Source organism: Panthera leo, chromosome B4, assembly GCF_018350215.1.
Source record: "Panthera leo isolate Ple1 chromosome B4, P.leo_Ple1_pat1.1, whole genome shotgun sequence".
Classification (NCBI taxonomy): Eukaryota; Metazoa; Chordata; class Mammalia; order Carnivora; family Felidae; genus Panthera; species Panthera leo.
Genome location: NC_056685.1, coordinates 70,437,905 through 70,463,427, shown reverse-complemented (window position 1 = coordinate 70,463,427; position 25,523 = coordinate 70,437,905). Strand labels below are relative to the sequence as shown.

At 39.6% G+C, this 25,523-nt stretch overlaps 1 protein-coding gene across 1 annotated transcript in view; it reads left to right on the top strand.

Annotated features, from left to right (window-relative positions):
* Positions 1–22,933, top strand: part of ADAMTS20 (ADAM metallopeptidase with thrombospondin type 1 motif 20) — a 183,701-nt gene extending 160,768 nt beyond the window's left edge. The window contains exons 38-39 of the mRNA XM_042948461.1: positions 13,666–13,770; positions 22,739–22,933. Of these exons, the coding sequence (XP_042804395.1) occupies positions 13,666–13,770; positions 22,739–22,828 (195 nt within the window). The 3' untranslated portion in view covers positions 22,829–22,933. The remainder of the gene's footprint in view (positions 1–13,665; positions 13,771–22,738) is intronic.
* The last annotated feature ends 2,590 nt before the right edge of the window (positions 22,934–25,523 follow it).

Sequence of the window (25,523 nt, the reverse complement as noted above, 5' to 3'; positions counted from 1 at the left end):
AGAGTTTTACTTCTTCCTTACCAATTTGGATGCCTGTTATTTCTTTTTGTTGTCTGATTGCTATGACTAGGACATCCAGTACTATGTTGAATAAAAGTAGTGAGAGTGGACATCCTTGTCATGTTCCTGGTGTTTGGGGAAAAGCTCTCAGTTTTTCACTATTGAATATAATGTTGGCTATGTATTTTTCACATGAGGCCTTTATTATGTTGAAGTATGTTCCCTTTAGACTTACTTTGCAGATTTTTTTTATTATTATGAATGGATATTGTACTTTGTCAAATGCTTTTTCTGCATCTATTGAAATAATCATATGGTTTTTATCCTTTCTTTGTTGATATGATGTATCATGTTGATTGTTTTTTTGAATATTGAACCACAATTGCATCCCAGGAATAAATCCCACGTGATCCTGGTGAATGATTTTTTAAATGTATTGTTGGATTCTGTTTGCTAGTATTTTGTTGAATATTTTTGCATCTATGTTCATGAGAGATATTGGCCTATAGTTCTCCTTTTTTGTGGTGTCTTTTTGGTATCAGGCTGATACTAGCATTATAGAATGAACTTGGAAGTTTTCCTTCCTCTTGTATTTTTAGGAATAGTTTGAGAAGTTTAATTCTTTGAATATTTGGTAGAATTCACCTGTTAAGCATCTGGTCCTGAATTTTTGGTTTTGGGAGTTTTTTGATTATTGGTTCCATTTTATTTCTGGTAATTGGTTTGTTCAAATATTCTATTTCTTCTTGCTTTAGTGTTGGTAGGTTATATGTTTCTAAGAACAAAGAGACCAACACCTGATTTTGTTGCTTTTCTCTTTTTTATTTATTTCAGCAAATTTTAGTCTGTTCTTTACTATTTCTTTATTTCTGTTTGCTTTAGATTTAATTTGTTCTTTTTCCAGTGTCTTAAGGTGGAAGGTTAGGTTATTGATATATCTTTTTTCTCTTTTGATATAGGCATTTACAACTTTAAATTTCCCCTTATGCACTTATTTTGCTGCATCCTCTGAGTTTTGGTGTGTGGTGTATTTATTTCCATTCATCTTAAAGTATTTTCCATTATCACCTGTGAGGTCTTGTTTGACTTATTGGTTCTTTAAGAGTGTAGTTTGAGGGATTCCTGGGTGGCTCAGTCGGTTAAGTGTCTGACTCTTGATTTCGTGGTCAGATTGTCATCTCAGGGTCATGAAATTGAGCCCCACATTGGGCTCCATGCTGGTCATGGAGACTGCTTAAGATTCTGTCTCTCCCTCTACTGTTTGTGCTCTCTCTCTCTCTAAAAAAATGTAGTGTTTGAGACCCACATATTTGTGAGTTTTCCAAATTTACCTCTGTTACTGAGTTCTTTCCATTGTGATTGGAAAATACACTTTGTATTCTTCATTCTCTCAAATGCACTAAGTCTTGTTTTATGGTATAACATATGGCTATTCTGGAAAATGTTCAATATGTGGTTGGAAAGAATGTGTATTCTGTTGTTGGTGAAATGTTCTATACATATTTGTCAGGCCTTGTTGGTTTGAAGTATTGTTCAACTTTTCCATTCCCTTGTTTATCTTCTGCCTAGCTGTTCTAGTCACTGAAATTTTGCAACTATTGTTGAATTGTCTATTTCTCACGTTAGTCTTATTTCATTTACTTGGTATTTTATTCATTTACCATGGGGTTTTTATATATGATCATGATTATAATTGTCATAATTTCCTGATATATTGACACTTTGTCATTATAAAATGTTCTTTATCTGAAGCAGCATTTTTTTGTTTGTTTGTTTTAAAGGTCTAATTTATCTGACATTAGAATGGCCACTCAGCTCATAGATAGTACATGATATATAATTTTATCCCATTTACTTTTAACCTATTTATATCTTTGGATCTTAAGAGTATCTTCTATAGAGAGCACTTTATTGGATCTCTGCCTTTGAATTGAGTTGTTTGATGATATTGATGTACCATTTTACTTTTTGTTTTCTGTATGTCTGAAGTTGGTTTTGTTCCTCTATTCCTTCTTTACCACTTTCTTTTTTTAATTGAATGTTTTTGAGTGTAACGTTTAATTTCCTTAATAATTTTTTCACTATATTTTTTGAATTGTTTTCTTACTTGCTGCTTAAGGGGTTACAATATACATCTTAACTTATCAGAATCGACTTCAGATTTACACTACCTAATTTTGAGTGAAATATAGGAAATTACTCCTTTATATGCTCTATTTCCTCTTCCCACTTTTGGTGTTATATTTGTTACTTGACCTACATATGAAAAAATCCACATTACGTTTTTATAATAACTTTCTATAATTTTATGATTTTTAGAGAATATGAGAGAAGTAATGAGAGGAATTACATATTCATAGAGCTTTTTATGTGAACCTTTTTATTTAGCATTTCTAGTTTTCTTCTTTTCTTCCTGTGGATTTGATTTATTGGCTGGTGTTATTATTTCCTTACTCTCAAAGAGGTTTGCTTCCACCTGCCTCATTTTTGCTATTATTATCAAATATATTACATTTCTATATATTATAGGTCAATAATATAATCATATACTTATTGGTTTATAAAATTGTTTTAAAATAAGTTAAGGGAAGAAAGGAAAAGAAAGATGCAATCATAATGTCTTTTATAATTACCTAGACAATTACCTTTGCCAGTACTCTTTGGTTGTTTTGTATTAATGTCTGGTGTTACTTGATTTCAGCTTGACAAACTTCCTTTAGCATGTCTTATAAAACAGGTCTACTAGTGACAAATCCTCTCTGTTTTGTTTATTTTGAAAGTTTTCATTTGGCCTTCGTTCTTGAAAGATTGATTTGCTTGTTATAAAATTCTCAACTTACACTTTTTATTTTTCAGCACTTTAAATATGTCACCCGACCTTCTTCTAGCTTATAGATGAAAACATGGAGGTCAGCCGTGTATCTTATTGGGGTTCTTATGTATGTGGTTATTTATCTCTTGATGCTTTCAGATTTTCTCTTTGTCTTTGACGTTCATCTTTACTGTCACATATTTGGATGTGGATCTCTGTGTATCTACCAAACTTGAAATCTATTGAGTTTCTTGGATGTATAGATTAATGTGTTTCACCAAATTTGGAAATTTCAGACATTATTTATTCAAATATATTCTCTGCTCCTGTATCTCTCCCTTCCTTCTGGTACTTGCATTATGCACATGTTGGTGTACTTAATGGTGTATCCATTTGTTTCTCTGAGGCTCTGTTCATTTTTTCTTAATGCTTTTTTTCTCTCTGTTCTTCAGATTATGTAATCACTATTGATACCTGCTCAAGTTTGCTAATTCTTTCTTCTGCCTGCTTCAATCTACTGTTTGAGCCCCTATAGTCATTTCTTTTGTTATTGTACATTTTAACTCCAGAATTGTCCTTTTGCTCTTTATTTAAATGTAACTTCTGTCTCTGTATTGATATTCTCTATATGATGAGACATTATTATCATACCTTTCTTTAAAACATGGTTTTCTTTAGTTCTTTGAACATATTTATAATAGCGGCTTTGAAGTCTTTATCTGCTCAGCCAGACGTGTGAAACCTGTCAAAGGCAGTTTCTATTGCCTTTTCCCCCTGAATGAGTCATCCTTTCCAATTTCTTTGCATATCTCAGTTTTTTTCTTGAAAACCAAGCATTTTAGGTAATGTATTTTAGTAACTATGGACACTAAATCTCCTCTCCCCTCTCCTCTAGGACTTGTTTGCTTGCTTGTTTGTTTGCTTAGCTCCTTGGCTGGATGATTTTGGTGGCATCTATTTTCTCTGTAGTGTGCAGTCTTTGATGTCACTCCTTGGATGGCACAGCCTTGGACATGTACAGTCACTCTAATCCTCCTGGAATGATAGTGTTTTTAGCTGAGATCTCTTTGTCTCTTTCCTAACTCTCCATGAAGTTTTTTTTTTTAATTTTTTTTTTAACATTTATTTATTTTTGAGAGAGACAGAGTGTGAGCAGGGGAGGGGCAGAGAGACTGAAACACAGAATACGAAGCAGGCTCCAGGCTCCGGAGCTGTCAACACAGAACCCAACGCGGGGCTCGAACTCACGGACAGTGAGATCATGACCTGAGCCGAAGTCAGACGCTTAACTGACTGAGCCACCCAGGTGCCCCAAGTTTTTATTTTTATTCCTAGTTTGCGCATTAACTTTTTTAAAATTTAAATTCGAGTTACTTAACATACAGTGTAGCCTTGGCTTCAAGAGTAAAACCCAGTGACTCATAGCAGAAGTGCCCTCCTTAATGCCTATCACCCATTTAACCCATTCTCCTCCTACTTACTCCCTCCCAAAACCCCCACTTTGTTCTCTGTATTTAAGAGTCTCTTCACACCTGTCAGAATGGCTAAATTAACAGCTCCAGAAACAACAGATGTTGGCACGGATGCGGAGAAAGGGGAACACTTTTGCACTATTGGTGGGAATGCAAACTGGTGCAGCCAGTCTGGAAAACAGTATGGAGGTTCCTCAAAAAATTAAAAATAGAACTAACCTATGACCCAGCAATTGTACTACTAGGAATTTATCCAAAGGATACAAAAATCCATTACGTTTTTAAGCTGGTCTGAATCTATTGATATCATACTCAGCTCTTAGACTCCATTAATTGCTAGATGATTGCTATATTCTTTCAATAACATCTTGGAGGAGTAAATTACTCCATGGACTAATCCAACTAAATTCAAGCCCTCTGGCCAGGGTAGTATTATAGGTCAAGTCAGACCTCAAGAGGAGCCCTTCTTAACTGTCTCTTTCCTTGGTTCTCTCTGTTAAACTTCAATTTGATCTACCATTTTCCTTGTTGCTCTCATTGAGCTATCACCACTCCCTTTTTAGCTGTGTGTCATTAAAATCTTGTTTTCAGTTGCATCTTTAGTCTTGAAATTCTCCTATTTCTTTCTCAAATAAGCTCATACTCCTTAGAAAAAGCTATGGAACACTCCGACCTTAACATCATGACTCTATCCTAAGGAAAAAACTTTGCACTAGTTCTGTGGATCTAAGGATAGGGCCAACTTCTCAGAGTAATAATCCTACTTTTTAATAAGCAGGATCCTGAGTCATAGCAGTAACCCCTGCTCTTCTTGACTTGCCCTTCTCAGCATAGAACCTCTGCCCTACCAGTGATTTTGAATGGGGATGATTGGAGCCTTGTGTTCTTGGCCAATCATGCCTGGGGTAGATCTTCTGTTTTATGAGTCGGGACTGAGTGGTGGATGGGAGCTTAGCTATTCTCATCTGTAATAGAGCTTCTGTGGCACAGAACTTCATGAAATGAGAATTGCTGGCAGTTTTCCCCTCCCAGGGAGAAAACTTAACCTTAACAGAATGCTGGAGAAATGGAGCCTTGTGTTCCTATCAAGACTAAAACTGTCATCTTGCTGAGGTAAGAGTAAAGGGCAGGTCATGGTTCAAATGTCATAGACATTCCCTCTTCTTACCCAGATATAGTAGATTTTTTGTGAATAAATATTTTTCCATTTGTTGTATAACCTTAGGATAATTTCTAGAGACCTTAAATGGTTGTTGTATTTCATAATTTTTATGAGTTATGGTTTTGTTGAAGAGTGAGGCCACAGAGCTCCTCAAGTTGCCATTCCAGAAGCACTTCCTCTCTTGGTCATATTTTAAAGGTAGATAACTTGGCAGAGAGGGCTCATATTCTCATTCAATCTTTGAAGCTGGCTAGCTCCATGCATGTCCATTCTTCTCCTTTTCTCCTTCATTCATATCGGTCCATCACATAATTGGTCTACTTCCCAGAATGTGACTCTCTGACCCACATCTTCTATTCAGTTCTTTTCCCAGGACAGTCCTTACCTTGATGAACTCACCCTTATGAAGCCTGACACTGTGTTCTAAAGTCTTCAGACACCTGTTTTAAAGTCAAGGATGTGTAATCGAAACCTTTTAGCATTCTCAGCAATTTTTTTAATCCATATGGATTTTTTTTAATTTATTTTTTATTTATTTTTTTAAAGGTTTTTTTTAAATGTTTGTTTATTTTTAAGAGAGAGAGAGAGAGCGGGGGACGGGCAGAGAGGGAGGGGAACAGAGGATCTAAAGTGGACTGTGAGCTGACAGCAGAAAGCCTGATGCGGGGCTTGAAACCACAAACCATGAGATCATGACTTGAGCTGAAGTCAGAGGCTCAACCGACTGAGCCACCAAGTGCCCAAACTCCTACGGATTTTTTAGTAACACTTCCCTTTAACTAGAGATTATTAAATAAAGATTAAATAGAGATTATTCATTCTCAAATGATCAACCCATGTCAAGACTGATGAACTTTGTCCAACAACCCATCCTCCTTATAAGCTATATCATCTTGTCAGATACTTAATGTTATTAGAAAGAAGCAAATTGAGAATGCCACGTAGAGATGTGGAGAGTCTGATACAAGGTCTCACAGATGCCATTACTTTGGAAAGGTTGCCAAGTTCTGGGAATCCAGTCTTTTTTATTACATGTTAAATTGGGCAAGGTCAGGGTTGATGAAATAAAAACTAAATTCACAAGAGAGCTGATAAGCAATTAAATCATGTAACTGTCAAGTGGAATCAAAATTTTTATCTCAGAGTGCCTAGGTGGCTTATTCAGTTAAGTGTCCAACTCTTGATTTCAGCCTAAGTCATGATCTCATGGTTTGTGAGATCTTACATGCTTGGGATTCTATCTCTCCCTCTCTCTCTGCCCCTCCCCCTCTCATGATCACACATACACTCTCTCTCTCTCTCTCTCTCTCTCTCTCTCTCTCTCTCTCTCTCTCTCAAAATAAATCAATAATCATTAAACACACTTTCATCTCACTTAACTTTCCTAATGGGAAATATCTAACAGAAAGCTAATTATTATAAAGAGTATTTCGTTTTTTTTAATGTTTATTTTTGAGAGAGAGAAAGAGAGAGAGAGAGAAACAGCATGAGTGGGGGAGGGGCGGAGAGACGGAGACACAGAATCCAAAGCAGGCTCCAGGCTCTGAGCGGTCAGCACAGAGCTCGATGTGGGGCTAGAACCCATGAGCCATGACACCCCAATAAACAGAATATTTCTTTTTTTTTTTTTTTTTTTTAACGTTTATTTATTTTTGAGACAGAGAGAGACAGAGCATGAACGGGGGAGGAGCAGAGAGAGGGGGAGACACAGAATCGGAAGCAGGCTCCAGGCTCCGGGCCATCAGCCCAGAGCCCGACGCGGGGCTCGAACTCACGGACTGTGAGATCGTGACCTGAGCTGAAGTCGGACGCTTAACCGACTGAGCCACCCAGGAGCCCCATAAACAGAATATTTCTTGTTGAGCTTGATATCTGAATAAGAGGCGTTAGCACAGTTAGGTTTTTAAATGATACTATAGTTATTTCCATTAATTTCTAACCCTTTATTTAATTTCTCTGTGACCCCATTTCTCCCCTATAATATCTTGAGAAAGTTATGTAGTTGTAAACTGGGCAATCCCATTTCATAGTTAGGAGAAGCAGACATTCCATGTTAATAACCTGTCCAAGGTCCTTGAGAAAGTCAGAGGCAGAACCAGTACAGTAATAAAATATTCCTCTCTACTCATCAAGGTGAGATGCCTCCCTCGTGTAGTTCTCCAGGCATTTCTAGAATGCCAGGTTTTATTTCCCAAATTAGATGTTAGCGAGCATAGATAGGTATGTGCTGTGAATAGGAAATTTACCTATCTACATTCATTCTCTACAATTCAACCGGCTGAGGTTTATGTTACCAAAAATACAAACTGTCCAGTATTCTTAGAGGTGTTCTGTCAAATATATAAACCAGATTCTGTGTTAAGTTATACAACATTTGCATGAATACTCTCCAGATGTTTGATGTCACAGAAAGAACTTATTTTGTTTGGGATTCATCAAAACCACATCCTCTGTGTTTGCATATGACAGGGCACTCTGGGACATGAATTCTAAAAAGAGAATGGATACATATGGCACTCTTTAGGGAAAATAAACTTTGCCACATTGCAATATAAGATGAAGTTAAGGAGTGTGATGTGACTTTAGAATACATATATCAAAAGTGAAGTAAAGGAAAACCTTTGATACTTTTCAAAGAGCCACAAAAATTGGACGATAAAACCTAATGTGTATCTCTTTAGCTGTTTTATAATTAATATTGATGACACAAGAGCAAGAAAAATAACTACATTCAGCTAATGCAAGTAGATCATGGTCAGCATCTATTTTGAGAATTCAGAACCAGTCATTAAATATTTCAAACATGTATTTTTTACCATAAGGATACAGAGTTTGATACGCATCCAAAGATCTACCTTTTTGATTATATTGTTTAGATTATCCCTCTCCTTATTTTTGCCTGCTTGATCTGTCTTGTTACTAAAAGTCGTATATTAAAATTTCCTATTGGGGGTATCTATCTATCTATCATCTATCTATCTATCTATCTATCTATCTATCTATCTATCTATCTATGTCTACTTGTATCTCCTATAGTTTTATTTTATAAAAGTCACTGTGTTACTCAATTCATAATATTCATGGGTTATTTTTCATTGTAGATTATGGTTTTTAGTATTTATTTGTCATGTTTTCCTGATTTAAGACTTGAATTCTACTTTGTCCCTTAGTATTATTACCCTTCTTCTTTTCTTATGTTCAGATTCCTGGTATTTTTTTGCCCATCCTTTTAATTTTAGCTTTTATGGATCACTTTATTTTAAGTATGTCTCTTACATACAACAGACTGTTGGGTTTATTTTGCAAGCCTTTTGGAAAATTTATTCTTTAAATAAATTTTATACCCATTCACATTTAAAAAAGTTATAGAGAAAAATTACCTTTTTTTTTTAGTATACAGTTTTATCATATGTACAGATTCACATTACCATCAGTATAATCAGCATATAGGGCAATTCCAAATCTTTGGACCTAACTTCTGGTAAACACTGAACTGTTCTCTGTTGCCATTGTTTTGCCTTTGCTGGAATGTCATACAAATGTCATATAAATGGAAAATACAGTATATAACGTTTTAAGATTGGCTCTCTTCACTCAACATAATGCCTTTGTGATTCATCTGTGTTGTTGCATGTGTCAGTAATTTGTTCCTTTTGTATTGCTGTGAATTATTCTATCATATGCAAGTTGTACAGTGATCCTATAGTTTGTCCACTCATCCATTGGAAGAACGGGTTGCTTATAGTTTGGGGAGATTATGAATAGAGCTGATATGCACATTTGTGTGCAGGTGTATGTGTGAACATACATTTTCATTTTTCTGGGATAATTACCTGATTAATGGGATTGTAAGGTCATAGGGACTGTGTATGTTTACGTTATAAAAAACTACCAAACTGTTTTAAAGAGTAGCTGTACTATTTTGTATTCCCACTAGCCAAGATTAAAGTTCTAGTCGCTTTGCTTCCCTGTTAGCACTTAGTATTGTCAAGTTTTGTTTTCTGCCCCATCATGTTCTGTGGAATCTCATTGTGGTTTTAATTTGCATTTGATTCACAGTTAAATATGTTAAATACCTTTCATGTCCTTATTGGTCATCTGCATATCCACTTTGGTGAAGTGTTTTTTTAAGACTTCTACCCATTTTAAAAATTGGATTGTTCATTTCCTACTGTTTAATTTTGAGAGTTCTTTACATATTCTGGATACAAGTCTCTTGTTACATAATATATTTGCAAATATTTTTTCCTGATCTGAGCCATAGCTTTTCTTTCAAGTGTCTTTCACACAGCAAAATTTTTAAATTTTAATGAAATCAAATTTATTACTTTTATGCTATATGGGTTGTGCATTTAGTTTCATATTGAAGAACTCCTTGACTAACTCCAAGTGACAAAGATTTTCTCCCATGTTTCCTTCAAAAATTTGTATAGTTTTATAGTTTTACCCTTAGACCTGTGGTTGATTTTGAATTAATATTGTGTAAAATCTAATGGATTTTGCATGTAGACATCCACTTGTCCAAACACCATTTGTTGAAAAGACAATATTTTCTCTACTTAATTACCTTAACACCTTTGTTAAAAATCAAGTGGACCTATTTTTGGTCCACTTGTGGGTCTATTTCTGAACTTTATTCTGTTCCATTGATCTACCTATCTCTCCAACACAGCAGTGTCTTGGTTATGATAGCTTTATAATAAGTGTTAAAATAAGGTAGTGTGGGTTCTTCAAGTTTATTCTTTTTAAAAATTAATTTAACTATTTTAATTTGTCTTTTCATATAAATTTTAGAATCAGTTCTCTAGAGCTACAAAAATTCTCCATGGAATTTTTATTGCGGTTGCCTCGGATTATAGATCCCTTCATGATAAAACATGTACAACACATTTTAGAATTATCAAACTATAATGATGTAATAAGACCACATGAACCAACCAGTCAATAAAAGAAGTAGAACATTAAAACTTATGTCTACCTCTATAGCTCTTCTCTTATATCCACAACTACTTTTTCCTTTGATGCAGTCAATTAATTACTCAAGACATTCCAATTTGTTGAATTATTGGATATTTGAATCACCTTCCACTTGTGACTTTGCTATTAGAATTTTACATCTTATGGCCGCCTCTTCTAAAAAAGGTTGAGAGTAGAAGAGGAGGTAAACCTCATACTACTTTTAAAACACAAATTTTTAGCAGCTACTTTGAACTAATTTTTTAAGTTAAGGGTTAGGTTTAAGGAGGTATACATTTTACTCTTAAATAAAAATATGAAACTAATATAATTAATTTATCCAATCATTTATTCCTTCTGAAGTCCCATAGGAATGTACCAGTACCTTTTTTTATATACCTGTAATTCTCTACAATGCATTACATTTATTTATATACATATGCTATTTTATTTTCCCCCCTGTTTAGTAAAATATAATTGTCATAGAATATTGCATTAGTGTAAGGTGTGCAAGATAATGATTTGGTTATGTATATATTGCAAAATGATCACCATGGTAAATTTAATTAACATCTATCACCTCACATAGTTACCAAATTTTTTTCTTTGAATGAGAACTTTTAAGATCTACTCCCTTAGCAACTTTCAAATACACAGTACAGTGTTGTTAACTGGAATTACCATGCTGCCCATTATATTCCCAAAATTTATCTTAAAACTGGAAGTTTTTATCAACTAAGGACATAAATAAAGCTCATGAAAATTAGTCTGGAGAAATGGAGCAATAGATATTTCTAGACCAACTGATTGTGTCAATGACCACCTAAGTCTGTCAGTAGTCAGTCATTTTTTTTCCTTTCATTTCCAGTGTATATACATTTGAATGCTTCCAAGCAACCTTGAGCAGGAGGGTAAAGAATTAAGGAAAGTGTAGAATGTTAGGCTGTGAAAACACCGAATGGCCTGCTGGGGCACTCAGTAAGTGGCTTGTCACAGGAAACCTGCATCACAGAATATACGTCTATTTTTAAGGAGTTTTGTTGGTCAGAGGCCTACTTATGAGTTAATGTGAGATGGAGATATTCAATGCAAAACTTGTAGCAGGTTGACTAAGAATTAGTTATTTACTAATATAAAATACCAAATGTGTCTAGTATTTGCCAATATAAAATACCAATGTGTCTAGTATTAATGTCATTCATTATCATGGCATATGAAAAGTTTATATGTGTATTTGTGTATTCATGTGTATGTAATGCTAAAATTTAATATTTATAATGTTGCACTTAATTCATCCATTCAAAAACACTAAGCCATATTCTGGGCTCTGAGAATACAGGAATGAAACATATAGTCATATTCTAAATTTATAACCAAATGATATATGTAATATATTTTCTTTGGAATTTATCTAAACATTATTTCTCTTACAGGGAAATTCTGTATATATCAAAATTATATCATAAATGTATTTGAATTTCTATTTTGATTTTAATTAAGAAATAGCTTAGACTTCTTAGCAATAAACTAAATTGATATATAATTGTTTTAGCAATAGTAATAATTCACATTATAAATATATTTGAAATCTATTTCATCTTTGCCTTCATGACAAGATAATATTTTCAATCACATAATGTAACTCCTAATATTTTATCACAGTCTTGCTCAAGATTCATGCATCTTAGGCTATGGGATATAGTGATGTGATCTAAGAAGGTCACTCTGAATCTATGTGTACATGGAACATTGGCAATAAGCTTAATTAGCATTAATTAATTCTACTTTTCAATGTGTAATTGTGTACTGCAAGACATAAATGTGCCCAAATTTTATCCAGTTTTGTCACACATTTTCTCAATTAACAGGTATTTGAGGTTTAATATTTAGCAAAGATAGTCTGAAATATTTTGACATGAAAATGGTTCTTGTGTCTTGAAAAGAATTAGATCATAATGCCACTAGGGGGCTCACAGACCATGTGTGTAAATCCTGTGGCATCATACACTTCAGGGCACTTTAAAAAGGGATGTAATAGCTGGGACAATAATATTACACTGACTAGTTTTGTGTAGGGGGTTGAGAAGTAATATTTTTATGGCAACAGAGTAAGGCACATTAACAGGAGAGTCCAGAAAATACATTAAACAGGTGTAATTCATCAGAGAAGTTAGTAAGAAGAGGTCAAGAATAGAAATTGAAGAGGTGTACCTGGGTGACTCAGTTGGATAAGCGTCTGACTTCGGCTCAGGTCATGATCTCGTGGATTGTGGTTTGAGCCCTGTGTAGGGCTCTATGCTGACAGCTAGGAGCCTGGATCCTACTTCGGATTCTGTGTCTCTCTCTCTCTCTGCCCCTTTCCCGCTCATGCTCTCTCTCTCTCTCAAAAATAAATAAACATTAAAAAAATTAAAAAAAAAAGAAATTGGAGAAATGTGAAAGTCTGGCATTTGTCCCTGTGAACACCCCATCTCTTAGGACTTGCCGATTGCTACAGGGACACGAGCTCTAGCTGTCAAGCCGTGGAGTCCTAGGGTTGGACAGAATTACTTTTGCACAAATAACATTATATGGTATTGATTCAGATGTCTCATATTGAGATTTGTTTGTAATCAATGTTTAAAAAGCTTTAGCTGGTTCACTTCCTTTAGAGTAAGATTATATCAATATTATTTTATTTTTTAAAGAAAGACCCTTGAAAAATAATTTGAAGTGTTTCTTATGTAATTCAAATGGAGGTGTTTTTATCCAAGAGCATTCTTTTTTTTTAAGTTTTTTTTTAATGTTTATTTATTTTTAAGAGAGAGAGACAGAATGCAAGCGGAGGAGGGGCAGAGAGAGAGGGAGACACAGAATCTGAAGCAGGCTCCAGTCTCCAAGTGAGCTGTCAGCCCAGAGCCCGACAAGGGGCTCGAACTCACGGACTTGGACTGCGAGATCATTACCCGAGCCAAAGTCAGATGCTTAACCGACTGAGCCACCCAGGTGTCCCGAGCATTCTTTTTTTCTTTTAATAATATTATCAAATGTCTATTTATTGTTTTGAGACAGAGATAGAGAAAGAGAGGGAGAGAGAGAAAATCCTAAGCAGGCTCCACTGTCAGCACGGAGCCTGTTGCCAGGCTCGAACTCAGAACTGTGAGATTATGACCTGAACTGAAAGCAAGAGTCCAATGTCTAACCAACTGAGACACCCAGGTGCCTCCAGGAGCATTCTTAAATATTTTATTAATTCCACCTATTTTGTTTTGTTTACAATCTAGGGACAGTTCAGCATTAACTTGGCAGGAACTGGGATGAGGATATCCAACACAGCAAAGTGGCTTGCTCAGGGGAGTTATGCCTCTGTCATCATCCACAGATCACAAGTAAGTCCTGCTGGACCAAAATGCCTGTCTGAAATACTGTGCTGTGAAGTGGAATTAAAGGACCTCTACTTTAGAGTTATAAAGTTAATGACTAATGAGTTATTGCATATATGAGGCATGTTACATATAATGGGGCATAATATTAATCTATGAAATAATGAAACTGGGTTCATTGTTATTAATGTACATGTGTTTTTACGTGCATATAAATCCATGTGTAGGCTACAGATCCTTGAACCTGAAATATCAAATGCCAGGGCATAGAGATTTTATCTGGCTTGTTTGGGGCTGCTGACTTGATATGCCAGTACTTCAAAAAGAGGTAGTGCTGTTAGCTATACTTTAATATTAAAGATGTGGTAGTTTTAATATTTCAAAGTGAGGAGTATATTTTTGGTTTATTTACCTCAGTGCTTTGATTCAGTGATGGGGGTGGTGTTAAAGCCATTTGTCGTTTAACATCTGTTCTTTATAGTTTCTCTAAGAATTAGGACTATTTTTATGGGTGTATGCATATTTTCCTCTGCCTTTATCTAGATAACATCGTACTTGGCTTTTACTGTAGCACACGTATTACATGTAGAACACATTTAATTTGCTCATACACTGCCCTGGCACATACCCTTTATGAGATGGTTCCTGTTACTTACGGTTACCATGTCTCAGATAGCAGGACTCTATCTACAGTAAATCAGGATCTGTAAGTGTTTTCACCTGTGTTACTCTGTTATGCCCAGAATTCGTGATCCCCAAAGACCACTAGGGAGCCGAGTCCGATGCAAAAGCAAAAGAACCTTTATTCGAGCTAGCTCGAGCTCAATCCCCTACCTGCACCGACGCAGCGGTGAGATACCAGGGAGAGAGAGCGAGTTTCAAAAGGACAAAGGTTTTATTGGGGCCCAGGGGCAGTTGGTGAGGTAACGGCTGTGGCCTCAGCCGATTGGCTGGGGAAGGGTCCGAGTCCTGTTAGACAGGTGAGGGGGGGGTTACTCAAGGGGAGGAGGTGTGGTCAAGGTGAAGGACACAGAACAAGATGGAGTCGGCTGGCGTAGGCCCGCCCTTTCATTCCCCCCTTGTCATGTAACTTACGGACCCAATCATGGGACCGGCTGCATTTATGGTGACAAGGGGAACAGTTTGGAAGTTTACGCTAAGTTCTGGGAAGCATGTGTCCCTGGGGTGGCTCTGGGAGGTCTAATTAAGTATTGTCCCTGAGCTGGTATCTATGATCTGCCAGGTGATGTTTTGGGGGGTGTGGGGACTCCCGGTAGCATGAGCAATGACAAGCAGAGTTAACAGAGTTACCAATATTAGGTGGGTCGAATGTGCTGTAGCTTGAGCTTGAGCTTGAGCGGGTTGTGTTGGTCCCGACTGATGGCCCATCGCGTGACGAAGTCCTTCCGGATCGAGGAGGGGTCCGCTGGCTGAACGTGGGTGTGATGGACCCAGGTCGCGATGCCGTCTACTTTGAGAGCGGTGGGGGTTGTCAGCACTACAATGTAGGGTCCCTTCCAGCGCGGCTCGAGAGTCTCTCGGTGGTGCCTCTTGACATAGACCCAGTCTCCCGGCTTGTACTGATGAGGTGTCGGGGTCGGGCCAGCCTCGTAGATGGCACGGAGGCGCGGCCAAATATCCTCGTGCGCCCTCTGGAGCCCTCTCAAGGAAAGAAAAAGTTCTTGATCTTTAAACTCTGCAAGAAGTTCAGCTCGAAGGCTGGGAATAACAGGGGGTGGCCTGCCAAACATGATCTCGTAGGGAGTAAAACCCAGAGTGTAAGGAGTGTTTCTAACCCGGTAAAGGGCGTACGGTAGGAGAGTCACCCAGTCCCCGCCAGTCTCCATGGTTAATTTGGTAAGGGTCTCTTTTAGGGTTCTATTCATTCTTTCTACCTGTCCTGAGCTCTGGGGCCTATAAGCACAATGTAATTTCCAGTTTGCCCCCACCGCCTTGGCTACTGCCTGTGTTACCTGAGAGATAAAAGCTGGTCCATTGTCTGATCCTACCATGGCAGGAAAACCATACCTGGGTAAGATGTCTTCTAGTAGCTTCTTAGCCACCGTCTGAGCCGTTTCATGCTTGGTTGGGTATGCCTCCACCCAGCCAGAGAAGGTGTCTGTAAATACTAAAAGATATTTATAACCATACTTTCCTGGTTTGACTTCAGTGAAGTCGACTTCCCATTGGGCTCCCGGTCTGGTGCCTCTGAGCCTGGTTCCTTTTTTATTTGATGTAGCTTTCGCGTTGGTGAGTTGGCAGGTCTTGCAGGCAGATACAACTTGCTCTATTTTGGTGTCCTGTTGGTGAATCTTGATTCCGGCATGTCGGATTAAGTCTTTTAATTTTCGGGCCCCCATGTGAGTAGACCGATGCATGTGCTCTAATATTGAGACTCCGAGCCGGTCTGGCAGCACGAGCTCCTTGTTAGGTGTATACCACCATCCCTTTATCTCCTGGGCCATGGGGAGTTTCTTGATCCGCTGTAACTCCTCCTGGGAGTATTTGGGCTGGTCTGGTAAAACTGGGTCTCCCGGGTCTGGTAGTTGTATGGTCATGGTGGGGACTGGAGTAAGGGCTACTGCCTTGGCTGCCTGGTCAGCCTTTCGATTACCTCTAGCTACTGGGTTATCAGCTTTTTGGTGCCCTTGGCAGTGGATAATGGCTAGCTTGGCAGGAAGCCATAAGGCCGTAAGCAGGTTAAGTATCTCCTGCTTATTTTTTATAGTCCGTCCTTCTGCCGTCAGTAACCCCCTCTCCTGATAAATTGCCCCATGAATATGAGCTGTGGCAAATGCATAACGGCTGTCTGTGTAGATGTTAAGCCGTTTTCCAGCTCCCAGCATCAGCGCCTTGGTGAGGGCTATGAGCTCCGCTCGCTGGGCTGACGTTCCGGAGGGTAGAGCCTCCGCCCATACGGTGTCCATTTCGGTGACCACCGCTGCACCCGCATACCTGTGTCCATCTCGCACAAAGCTGCTGCCATCAGTGAACCAAGTAGCCTCGGCATCGGGGAGGGGCTGGTCGGTCAGGTCCATCCGGAATCCATGTACTTGTTCCAGGATTCCCGCACAGTCATGTAGTGGAGCACCTAGGTCAGGGTCGGGCAGCAGGGTTGCAGGATTGAGGGCTGCACTGGGGTGGAACCGCACTCGTGGAGGGTTGAGTAGGAGGCTCTGGTAATGAGTCACACGTGTATTGCTCATCCATCTATCAGGAGGCTGTTTCAGGACCCCTTTAATGGCGTGTGGGGTTGTGATCCAGATCTCCTGTCCTAGGGTCAGTTTGTCTGCATCCTTGACTAGGAGTGCTGTCGCCGCAATAATTCTTAGGCATGGCGGCCAGCCGGCAGCCACTGGGTCTAGTTTCTTAGACAGGTAAGCCACTGGGCGGTTCCAGGGGCCTAAGGCTTGAGTTAGAACCCCTTTTGCTATTCCCTTATGTTCGTCTACAAAGAGGTGGAAGGGTTTCATAATGTCTGGTAGGCCCAGGGCTGGGGCACTTAGGAGGGCCTTTTTTAACTGATTAAAGGCAATTTCTTCTTTTTCAGTCCATTTAAATGTTTTCCCCTCTTTGGTAGCTTCATATAGGGGCCTGGCGATCTCAGCAAAACCTGGAACCCAGAGGCGGCAGTAGCCGGCTGATCCTAGGAATTCCCTCACTTCTCTTCGGGAGGTGGGAGTAGGGATCTTTAGGACAGTTTCTTTTCTGGCATCTGATAACCGCCGCTGTCCGCCCTCCAGGATATATCCCAGGTAACTTACCCTCTCCCTGCATATCTGAGCCTTCTTCGCGGATGCCCGGTACCCTAAAGCTCCCAGGGTAGCCAGCAGGTCCTGGGTCCCTCGCTCACAGTCTTTGGCCGTGTCAGCAGCAATCAGGATGTCATCTACGTACTGTAGGAGGGTGAGGCCAGGGTGCTCCCTTCTGTACTCACCCAGGTCCTCGTGTAGTGCCTCGTCGAAGATGGTGGGTGAATTTTTGAATCCCTGAGGTAGCTGTGTCCAGGTGAGTTGCCCACTGTAGCCCTCCTCCGGATCATGCCACTCGAAGGCGAACAGGGGTTGGCTCTGGGGTGCCAGCGGCAGACTGAAGAAGGCGTCCTTTAAATCTAGTACAGTATACCAGACCCTGGAGGGCGCCAAGGAGCTCAAGAGAGTATATGGGTTGGGAACAGTTGGGTGTATGTCCGCGACCCTCTTATTTACTTCCCGGAGGTCTTGTACCGGTCGGTAGTCATTTGTGTGAGGCTTTTTGACCGGCAGTAAGGGGGTGTTCCAGGCAGACTGGCAAGGAACTAGTACCCCTAGGCTTCGTAGTCTCCGGATGTGTGGCTGGATCCCCTTCCGGGCCTCCTGTGACATGGGGTATTGTTTGATCCTTACCGGACTCTCTCCTGGCTTGAGCTCTACCAGGACTGGGGTCCTATGAGCGGCTAGTCCCATCCCCCCCCCAGTCTCTGCCCAAACCGAGGGGAATTCTTGTAGCCATCTGTCTATATTATCCTCTCTCGGGAGCGCCTCCTGGTGGAGGAGGTATTCATCCTCCAGTTTCATGGTCAGGACCTGGATGGGGTGGCCCTTGCCATCGGTGACCTGAGGCCCCCCTTGTCTGAAAGTTATCTGAGCTCTAATCTTGGTCAGTAAGTCCCGTCCTAACAGCGGGTAGGGGCATTCTGGTATTACCATAAAGGAGTGGGATACCCGGCCCGTTCCCAAATCTACTGTTCTTCGGGTAGTCCATGAATACTGGCTCATACCAGTTGCCCCTTGTACCCAGGACTTCTTGCTGGCTAGTTTTCCTTGTGGGGTGCGGAGGACCGAATGTTGTGCTCCGGTGTCGACAAGGAAGTCAACAGGGGTCCCCTCCACTTTAAGAGTTACCCTGGGTTCGGGGAGAGGGTCCGAACCCCGACTCCCCTAATCACTTAGTTCATCTAGCTCTAGGACTTTTACTCGATCAGTCTTGCTTCCTTTCCCGCCAGCCCTTTTCAGACAATCTCGGGCCCAATGCCTTATCTCCTTGCAGTATGCGCACTGATCCTTCTGCAGCCTCTGCTTCCCCCCCTTGGTGGTTCTTTTACCTTTTCTTGCGTCGTCTGCCAGCTGCCAGAGACGGCGGTCTCGTTCCTCAGGGGAGTCAGCAGTGGTAACTAGTAGTATTCTCGCCAGGTCTCGAGTCTGCTTACTGCTGGCAGCCGCCATGGCGCGAGCCTGCTTGTCCTCAGGAAGCTCCCGGTTATTATATACCTTTTCGGCTACCACCAGTAAGTCCTGCAGACTTTTTTCTCCTAGTCTATCTATTTTCTGTAATTTTCTCCTAATGTCTATGGCCGATTGGTTTACAAAGGCCATGATAACAGCTGCCTTGCTTTCCAGAACCTCTGGATCCATGGGGGTATAGGTACGGAATGCCTCCATGATCCGTTCTAAAAAGGCAGCCGGAGATTCATCTTTTCCCTGTTGTACATTTCCTACCTTGGCCAAATTGGTTGGCTTTCTAGCAGCCATTCGGAGACCCCCCATTAGAGTCTGGCGGTAGACCCGGAGCCTCTCCTTACCTTCTGCCGTGTTGAAATCCCACTGGGGCCGAGTTAAGGGGAAGGAGGCATCTATCTGAGCCTGGTTGGTGGTGGGATTCCTGTCTGTGCCCGGAACTAGTTTTCGGGCCTCGTTGACGATTCTTTCTCTTTCTTCAGTCGTGAACAGGACCTGCAAAAGCTGCTGGCAATCGTCCCACGTGGGCTGATGGGTAAAAAGAACAGAGTCTAATAAATCAATAAGCCCTGCCGGTTTCTCGGAAAACTTAGGATTCTGAGCTTTCCAATTGTAGAGGTCACTAGTGGCGAAAGGCCAATAGTGATGGGGCTGGTTCCCCTCCGCGTCTGGGGGTCCGGTGGCTCGCAGGGGCAGAATAGTGGAGTCGGCGGCGGAGGCGGATTGCTCCCTCTGAGCCCTTTGTCTGGTGAAGGGCGGGCTTCCCACTGGAGCGTTTCCGCCTCCCGCTCTCGGAACAGCATCTGCCTCCCCCGGAGGGGGAGGATGGTGTTCTTCCAGCATCCTAGAGGGGTTATACGAGGGAGGAAAAATTAATTCTTCTTCAGTACCCCCCTGTAAGACAGGGTAGAGGGGTGCTGAAGGCTGGATAAGACTTTTTTTTCTTCTTTGTCCCCTGCAAAGCAAGAATGGGTTTTGGCTCCGGAGGGAGCGGGGCTAGGAAGGGTTTAAGCCAAGAGGGTGGGTCTTCCACAAGGTCCTGCCAAGTGATAATGTAAGGGAGCTGATCAAGATGGCCCGTCTTAGGCTGAGAGATGATACTCCTGACTCGGTGGATGGTAGGGAGGTCGAAGGTCCCCTCTGGTGGCCATCCGACATTGAAAGTTGGCCACTCGCTAGAACAAAAAAACTGCCACCGACCCTTTTGGACTTCCACACTGAGGTTGTTAGCTCTTCCCCTCACATCCTTAAAGTGATCAATCATAATACTTAGAGGAGTAGTCTGAGTCTGTCCCATAACGTCCGTCCAGTAAGTCCACAGAACAAAACAGAGAAACACAAAAACAGACAAACAGAGGGCCCCTAGAAAATCTTCCAACTCCATGGAAGCAACACTGAAAGCTAGCTTAGACATTTGAGGGGATTCCACGTCCCTCCAAAACCGATGAGGGGATTCCACGTCCCTCCAAAGACGACGGCCTCACGCCGACCAGCGGGAGCGACCCGCCTCGTCTCAGACCTTTGAGGGGATTCCACGTCCCTCCAGAAGGGAGAATCGGAACGTCTTCCGAAACTCCCGGCCCGTGGTCCTCCAGTGCGTCCACTTAGACCGCGTCGGGCACTACCAGAACTCCAGAAGTGAGCTCACACAGAAAAGACAGAACAAACAAACAGACACTAACCGTGGCCAGTCAGGCTCTCCGGGTCGGGGGTCCCTCAGGGGTCTTGGGGATCCCGGACGAGCCCCCAAATGTTATGCCCAGAATTCGTGATCCCCAAAGACCACTAGGGAGCCGAGTCCGATGCAAAAGCAAAAGAACCTTTATTCGAGCTAGCTCGAGCTCAATCCCCTACCTGCACCGACGCAGCGGTGAGATACCAGGGAGAGAGAGCGAGTTTCAAAAGGACAAAGGTTTTATTGGGGCCCAGGGGCAGTTGGTGAGGTAACGGCTGTGGCCTCAGCCGATTGGCTGGGGAAGGGTCCGAGTCCTGTTAGACAGGTGAGGGGGGGGTTACTCAAGGGGAGGAGGTGTGGTCAAGGTGAAGGACACAGAACAAGATGGAGTCGGCTGGCGTAGGCCCGCCCTTTCACTCATAAGTCAGCACCATCGACAGCCCCTGCCCATTCGATTTTAGGGTTTTTCTTTCTTTTGATAGAAGTTACTTTTGTTATACTCCTACTTGTATCAATATTATTTGTAAGTGAAACTCAATTTTCTAATATTCATAGACACTAAGACATTCTATTTCTGAAGACTATGCAACTGAGTTTTAATGAACACCTAAAGAATTTAAATTTTTATCATTTCTACCATTTGGGTCAGAAGTAGGCTTTTAGAACAAATGGCTATTTTTAAATTTTGATTTGGCATATTTAGGTCTAATCCCGTTTGGTAGAAAGTATGGGAATAAATGAATTACTTGAAGTATATTCTGAGCAGGTCTCAGTGCAAAGAGCTCAATGAAATATTTCACCTTATTTATCCAGCTTTTAGATATCTTTTTGGTATTGTAAAGAGACCACCAGTAGGTGTGACTATTTAGTACAGTCATTCCTTTTGCTTCTTTTGAAGTTCCATTGTAAAGCTTAATTATTTAATCGACTGAGAATTTCGACGTTGATCAAAAATGTTGCATATGAAAGCATTTCCTGAAACCTGAGGCCTGGTGTGAAGCTGAGATGGGTGGAACCCACACTTACGCATGAAATGCAAACCTCTTTTTACTTGCCAGGACATTTTATCCAGATTAGCTTTTTACTTAAACAATCTGGGGATAAGAATGTATGTATATGAATGGGAATTTTTACCGCCATTCCCTTCTTCTCTGCTTACTTACATTCTTGACAGTTAAAAAGCTTCTGAAAGAAAAGACAACTTAAAAACCCCTGATCTCAAAACATTCTTTACCCCCAAATGTTCTAGGAACTCAAAGTTTCCTTCTCTGCCCTCCCTTTTAACATGAAAAACAAAACAAAACAGACAAAAAACCTTATTTTCTCCAGATACTCATATAGGAGCTCAAACTATTTTTTGCCTCATCCTATTAAAATGTCTTCAGTCTTTTGGCTTTTGGTCAAAGATGGAAAACAGTCTAGAGAGAGCATGCATCACACCCCTTTCACCAGCCTCTGTCTACCTGTTTCTCAGTGAATCGTTCGCTTTTCTTAAAATAGGCAGAAAAAAAAAGAAAAAAGAGAAGAATCTCCCTTCTTAGTCCTTTTCTAATTATAATTACTGCTTTCAGTCCGGTTTTATCCATTTTATCACCTTCTCCCCTTCCATACTTTTCTTCAAACTGTGTTTGTAATACTTCTGTGAGATGTTTAAGGTTAATGGGGGAGAATACAACTTGTCAGTTAAGGTCAAATTCGTATAATATATTTTTTATTTAGCCTATGAGAAGCTTATGTAAAATCATGTAAATATCAGACAGCAAATTGGGAGAGTTTTTAACAAGCTTGCTGAAGCAAATAGACACCTCGATAAAAAATATGTAGTTTGAGATGAATTGTCTAAATTTTAGTGTGGATTATAATCAAGTAGCTAATATGAATCTCAGATTATCCAGTTCCCATGACCACAAATTTCAACTAAGCCTGAAACGGTATGATCTTTGACCTCAAATGTAATTGTTATAGGAAACTTCGGCTAAATGATTTCAGCCCCATGATTCAAAGCATTTGCTCTTTCTGCCTGTGTGCACAGATACCAGCTCATGTATGGTTATCCTATATTTCTGCCTCTTCCTATTTTCAGGATGGAACCAAAGTCTACGGGAGATGTGGAGGGTTCTGTGGAAAGTGTATTCCTCACATGACTACTGGTCTCCCAATTCAAGTAATATGAACATTCAGAAATGGGAAGTATGAGGAGATATTCTCTGGAATATCTGCGAATAACCGGTGCTCGTTTCTTTACTCTTCCCTTCCTGAGATTTCCACATCCAAAATGTCTGTGCCTTTTCTTTTCCTTTTCTTTCTTTCTTTTTTTTTTTTCCAGGGTGCTCATCAGGGAATCAAATCACTGCTTAATTTTTCCAAAGCCTTCAAAATAAGCTTAACATATATATGATTCTAATCGGGATCTTTTTAAAAGGACACAATAATTTATGGTAGAGTATACAGATATTTGAATGAATTATACCAAGATAATGTTGCTGTTAACAAACAGCTTGGAATGGATTACAGTTATATTATACCTATAATCGCACATACAAATCTCTACTCAGTACTGAATTGTACAATGAAATGTTTATTCTACTTGTTTAAAATGGAGCAAGTAAAAATTAGGAAAATGAATTTATTTAAAACAACTATAAACATTATTAAATCTGTCAGGTGAATAGCAAATCCATAGTCACATCAAAAAGTACATAGCCATTATACTTTCTACTGATACAGCTTAGATACCTTGTTTTATATTTCCTTTAATTTTTAATTGTGGGTTATGGTGCTTCAAATAAAAAAAATTATCCTGGAAATGCAGTATACTTTTATATTAAAAATGTATGCTTGGGTTAAATACAAATATGAAAATTTGTGGGTATAACACAGAAGATATGATATAGTAGAATTTTACTTAAAACACCTACCTCTAATTTGATTGTACATACAAAAGCAATATGTTGTTTTTATAATGTTTATATTCTGTCTCAATAATTCTTATATATGTATATGTTTACTCTGAAAGATCTAGTTTCTCAAAAACTATATACTATACTTTATTAATCAAATAGAGAAATGAGAACAATTGAAATTTTGGAAATCCCATTTTAGTAAACAAAATTATGTTTACATATGCAAAATTTTTATTAGAGATGTTCAAGTTATTTTATATCTGAGGTTCTCAAAGCCAAAACATAAAAGATAGTATACAAAAATTAACTGTTCATGGGTAAATTCTCAGGTATTTAGAGATTTTTTTCAGGTGAATAATTTGTGTACTATATAATAATGTGATTTTAAAAGAATCATAGACAAATAGTATTTTCCTATCGCAACTTCTCTGTAAACCAAAAAATGAATCTACTAATAGATTTTTGCCAGGAAATAGTTAGTGTACTAGTTTTACCCACAAAGTTTTTTTTCCCCCAAAACATTTATTATTATTTATTTTTTCCCCAAACACTTTTTTCCCAAACATATATTGTACCATATAAGGTACTAAGGCTATTTATGCCAGTGTGGTTAGATAAACATTTAGGGATCTCTGTATCAGAAATGAAGTATTTTGCACTATGTGCCTTAAACCAGTTACAATCATTAATACAAAATGTGTAACATTTTCTAGAAATGTTTTCATTCATAATTAAAATCTTACAAACATTTAAATAATAAACATATCTGTGTGATACATTAGCATTTTGTTTTCGTTTTCCTTACATGCAAAAAAATGAGTCCTCCACCAAAAGTCTATAACCCTAAAACCACTCCAGAAATTCCAAGAATTTTTATTTTAATTGTTGCAGTTGGGATGGAAAGGGCTCCTATCTGTGTATACCCTTCTCGTGGCAGAGGGAATATGGGCAGGAAGTGACAAAAACTTACAATGCCTTTAAAAGCTTCTGTTTGTACAAGGGATATCCATGTCTATTCACATTCAATTGGCCAAATTAAATCGTAGGACCCAAATCCTAGTCTCTGGGACAGGGAAATATATTCTCCCCATGGGGCAAGATTGCCAGGCACAGGCAAGTGGGTGAGGGCCTAGAATTCTCTCCCAGGGGGAGGGAGCAGGTCCTTGTAAATAAGAATACATTTTACCCATCCATCTTCAGCCTTCCTGGAAATTGTCAAAGTACTATCCAAAGCAGTTATATCAATTTAAATTACCACTGGCCAGGTGTAAAAATTTTAGAGTATCCATTGAGTTTGTATTTTGAGTATCCATTTAGAGTATCCATTTAGAGTATCTATTGAGTATCCATTTAGAGTATCACTGAGGAATGACAAATGAATTTTTTTTTAATTTTCTTTAACATTTATTCATGTTTTGAGAGACAGGGACACAGTGTGAGTGGGGGAGGGGCAGAGACAGAGGGAGACACAGAATCTGAAGCAGGATCCAGGTTCTGAACTGACAGCACAGAGCCCTTCGCGGGGCTCGAACTCACAAACCATGAGATCATGACCTGAGCCGAAGTCCGACACTTAACCAAGGGAGCCACCCAGGTGCCCCCAATGAATTTTTTTAAATCTAATCTGCTGGGATATAGCATAGTATTTCACTGTTTGAATATTTATATTTATCTCATTACTAGATTGGATGAGGGTTCTTTTACATACACTTTGCCATTAGATTTCTTTTTCTGAGAATTGCTTATTTTTGTTCTCTTTGCCTCTCTTCTGTCCCATCTTTCCCATCTTCTCATATCCCCCAACCCACTCCCCAATTCAGAAAGAAAGAAAGAAAGAAAGAAAGAAAGAAAGAAAGAGAAAAGAAAGAAAAGAAAGAAAGAAAGAAAGAAAGAAAGAAAGAAAGAAAGAAAGAAACATACATGAGGGAAAAAAGGAGTTTTATGTGAATGTGATTTAAAACATTT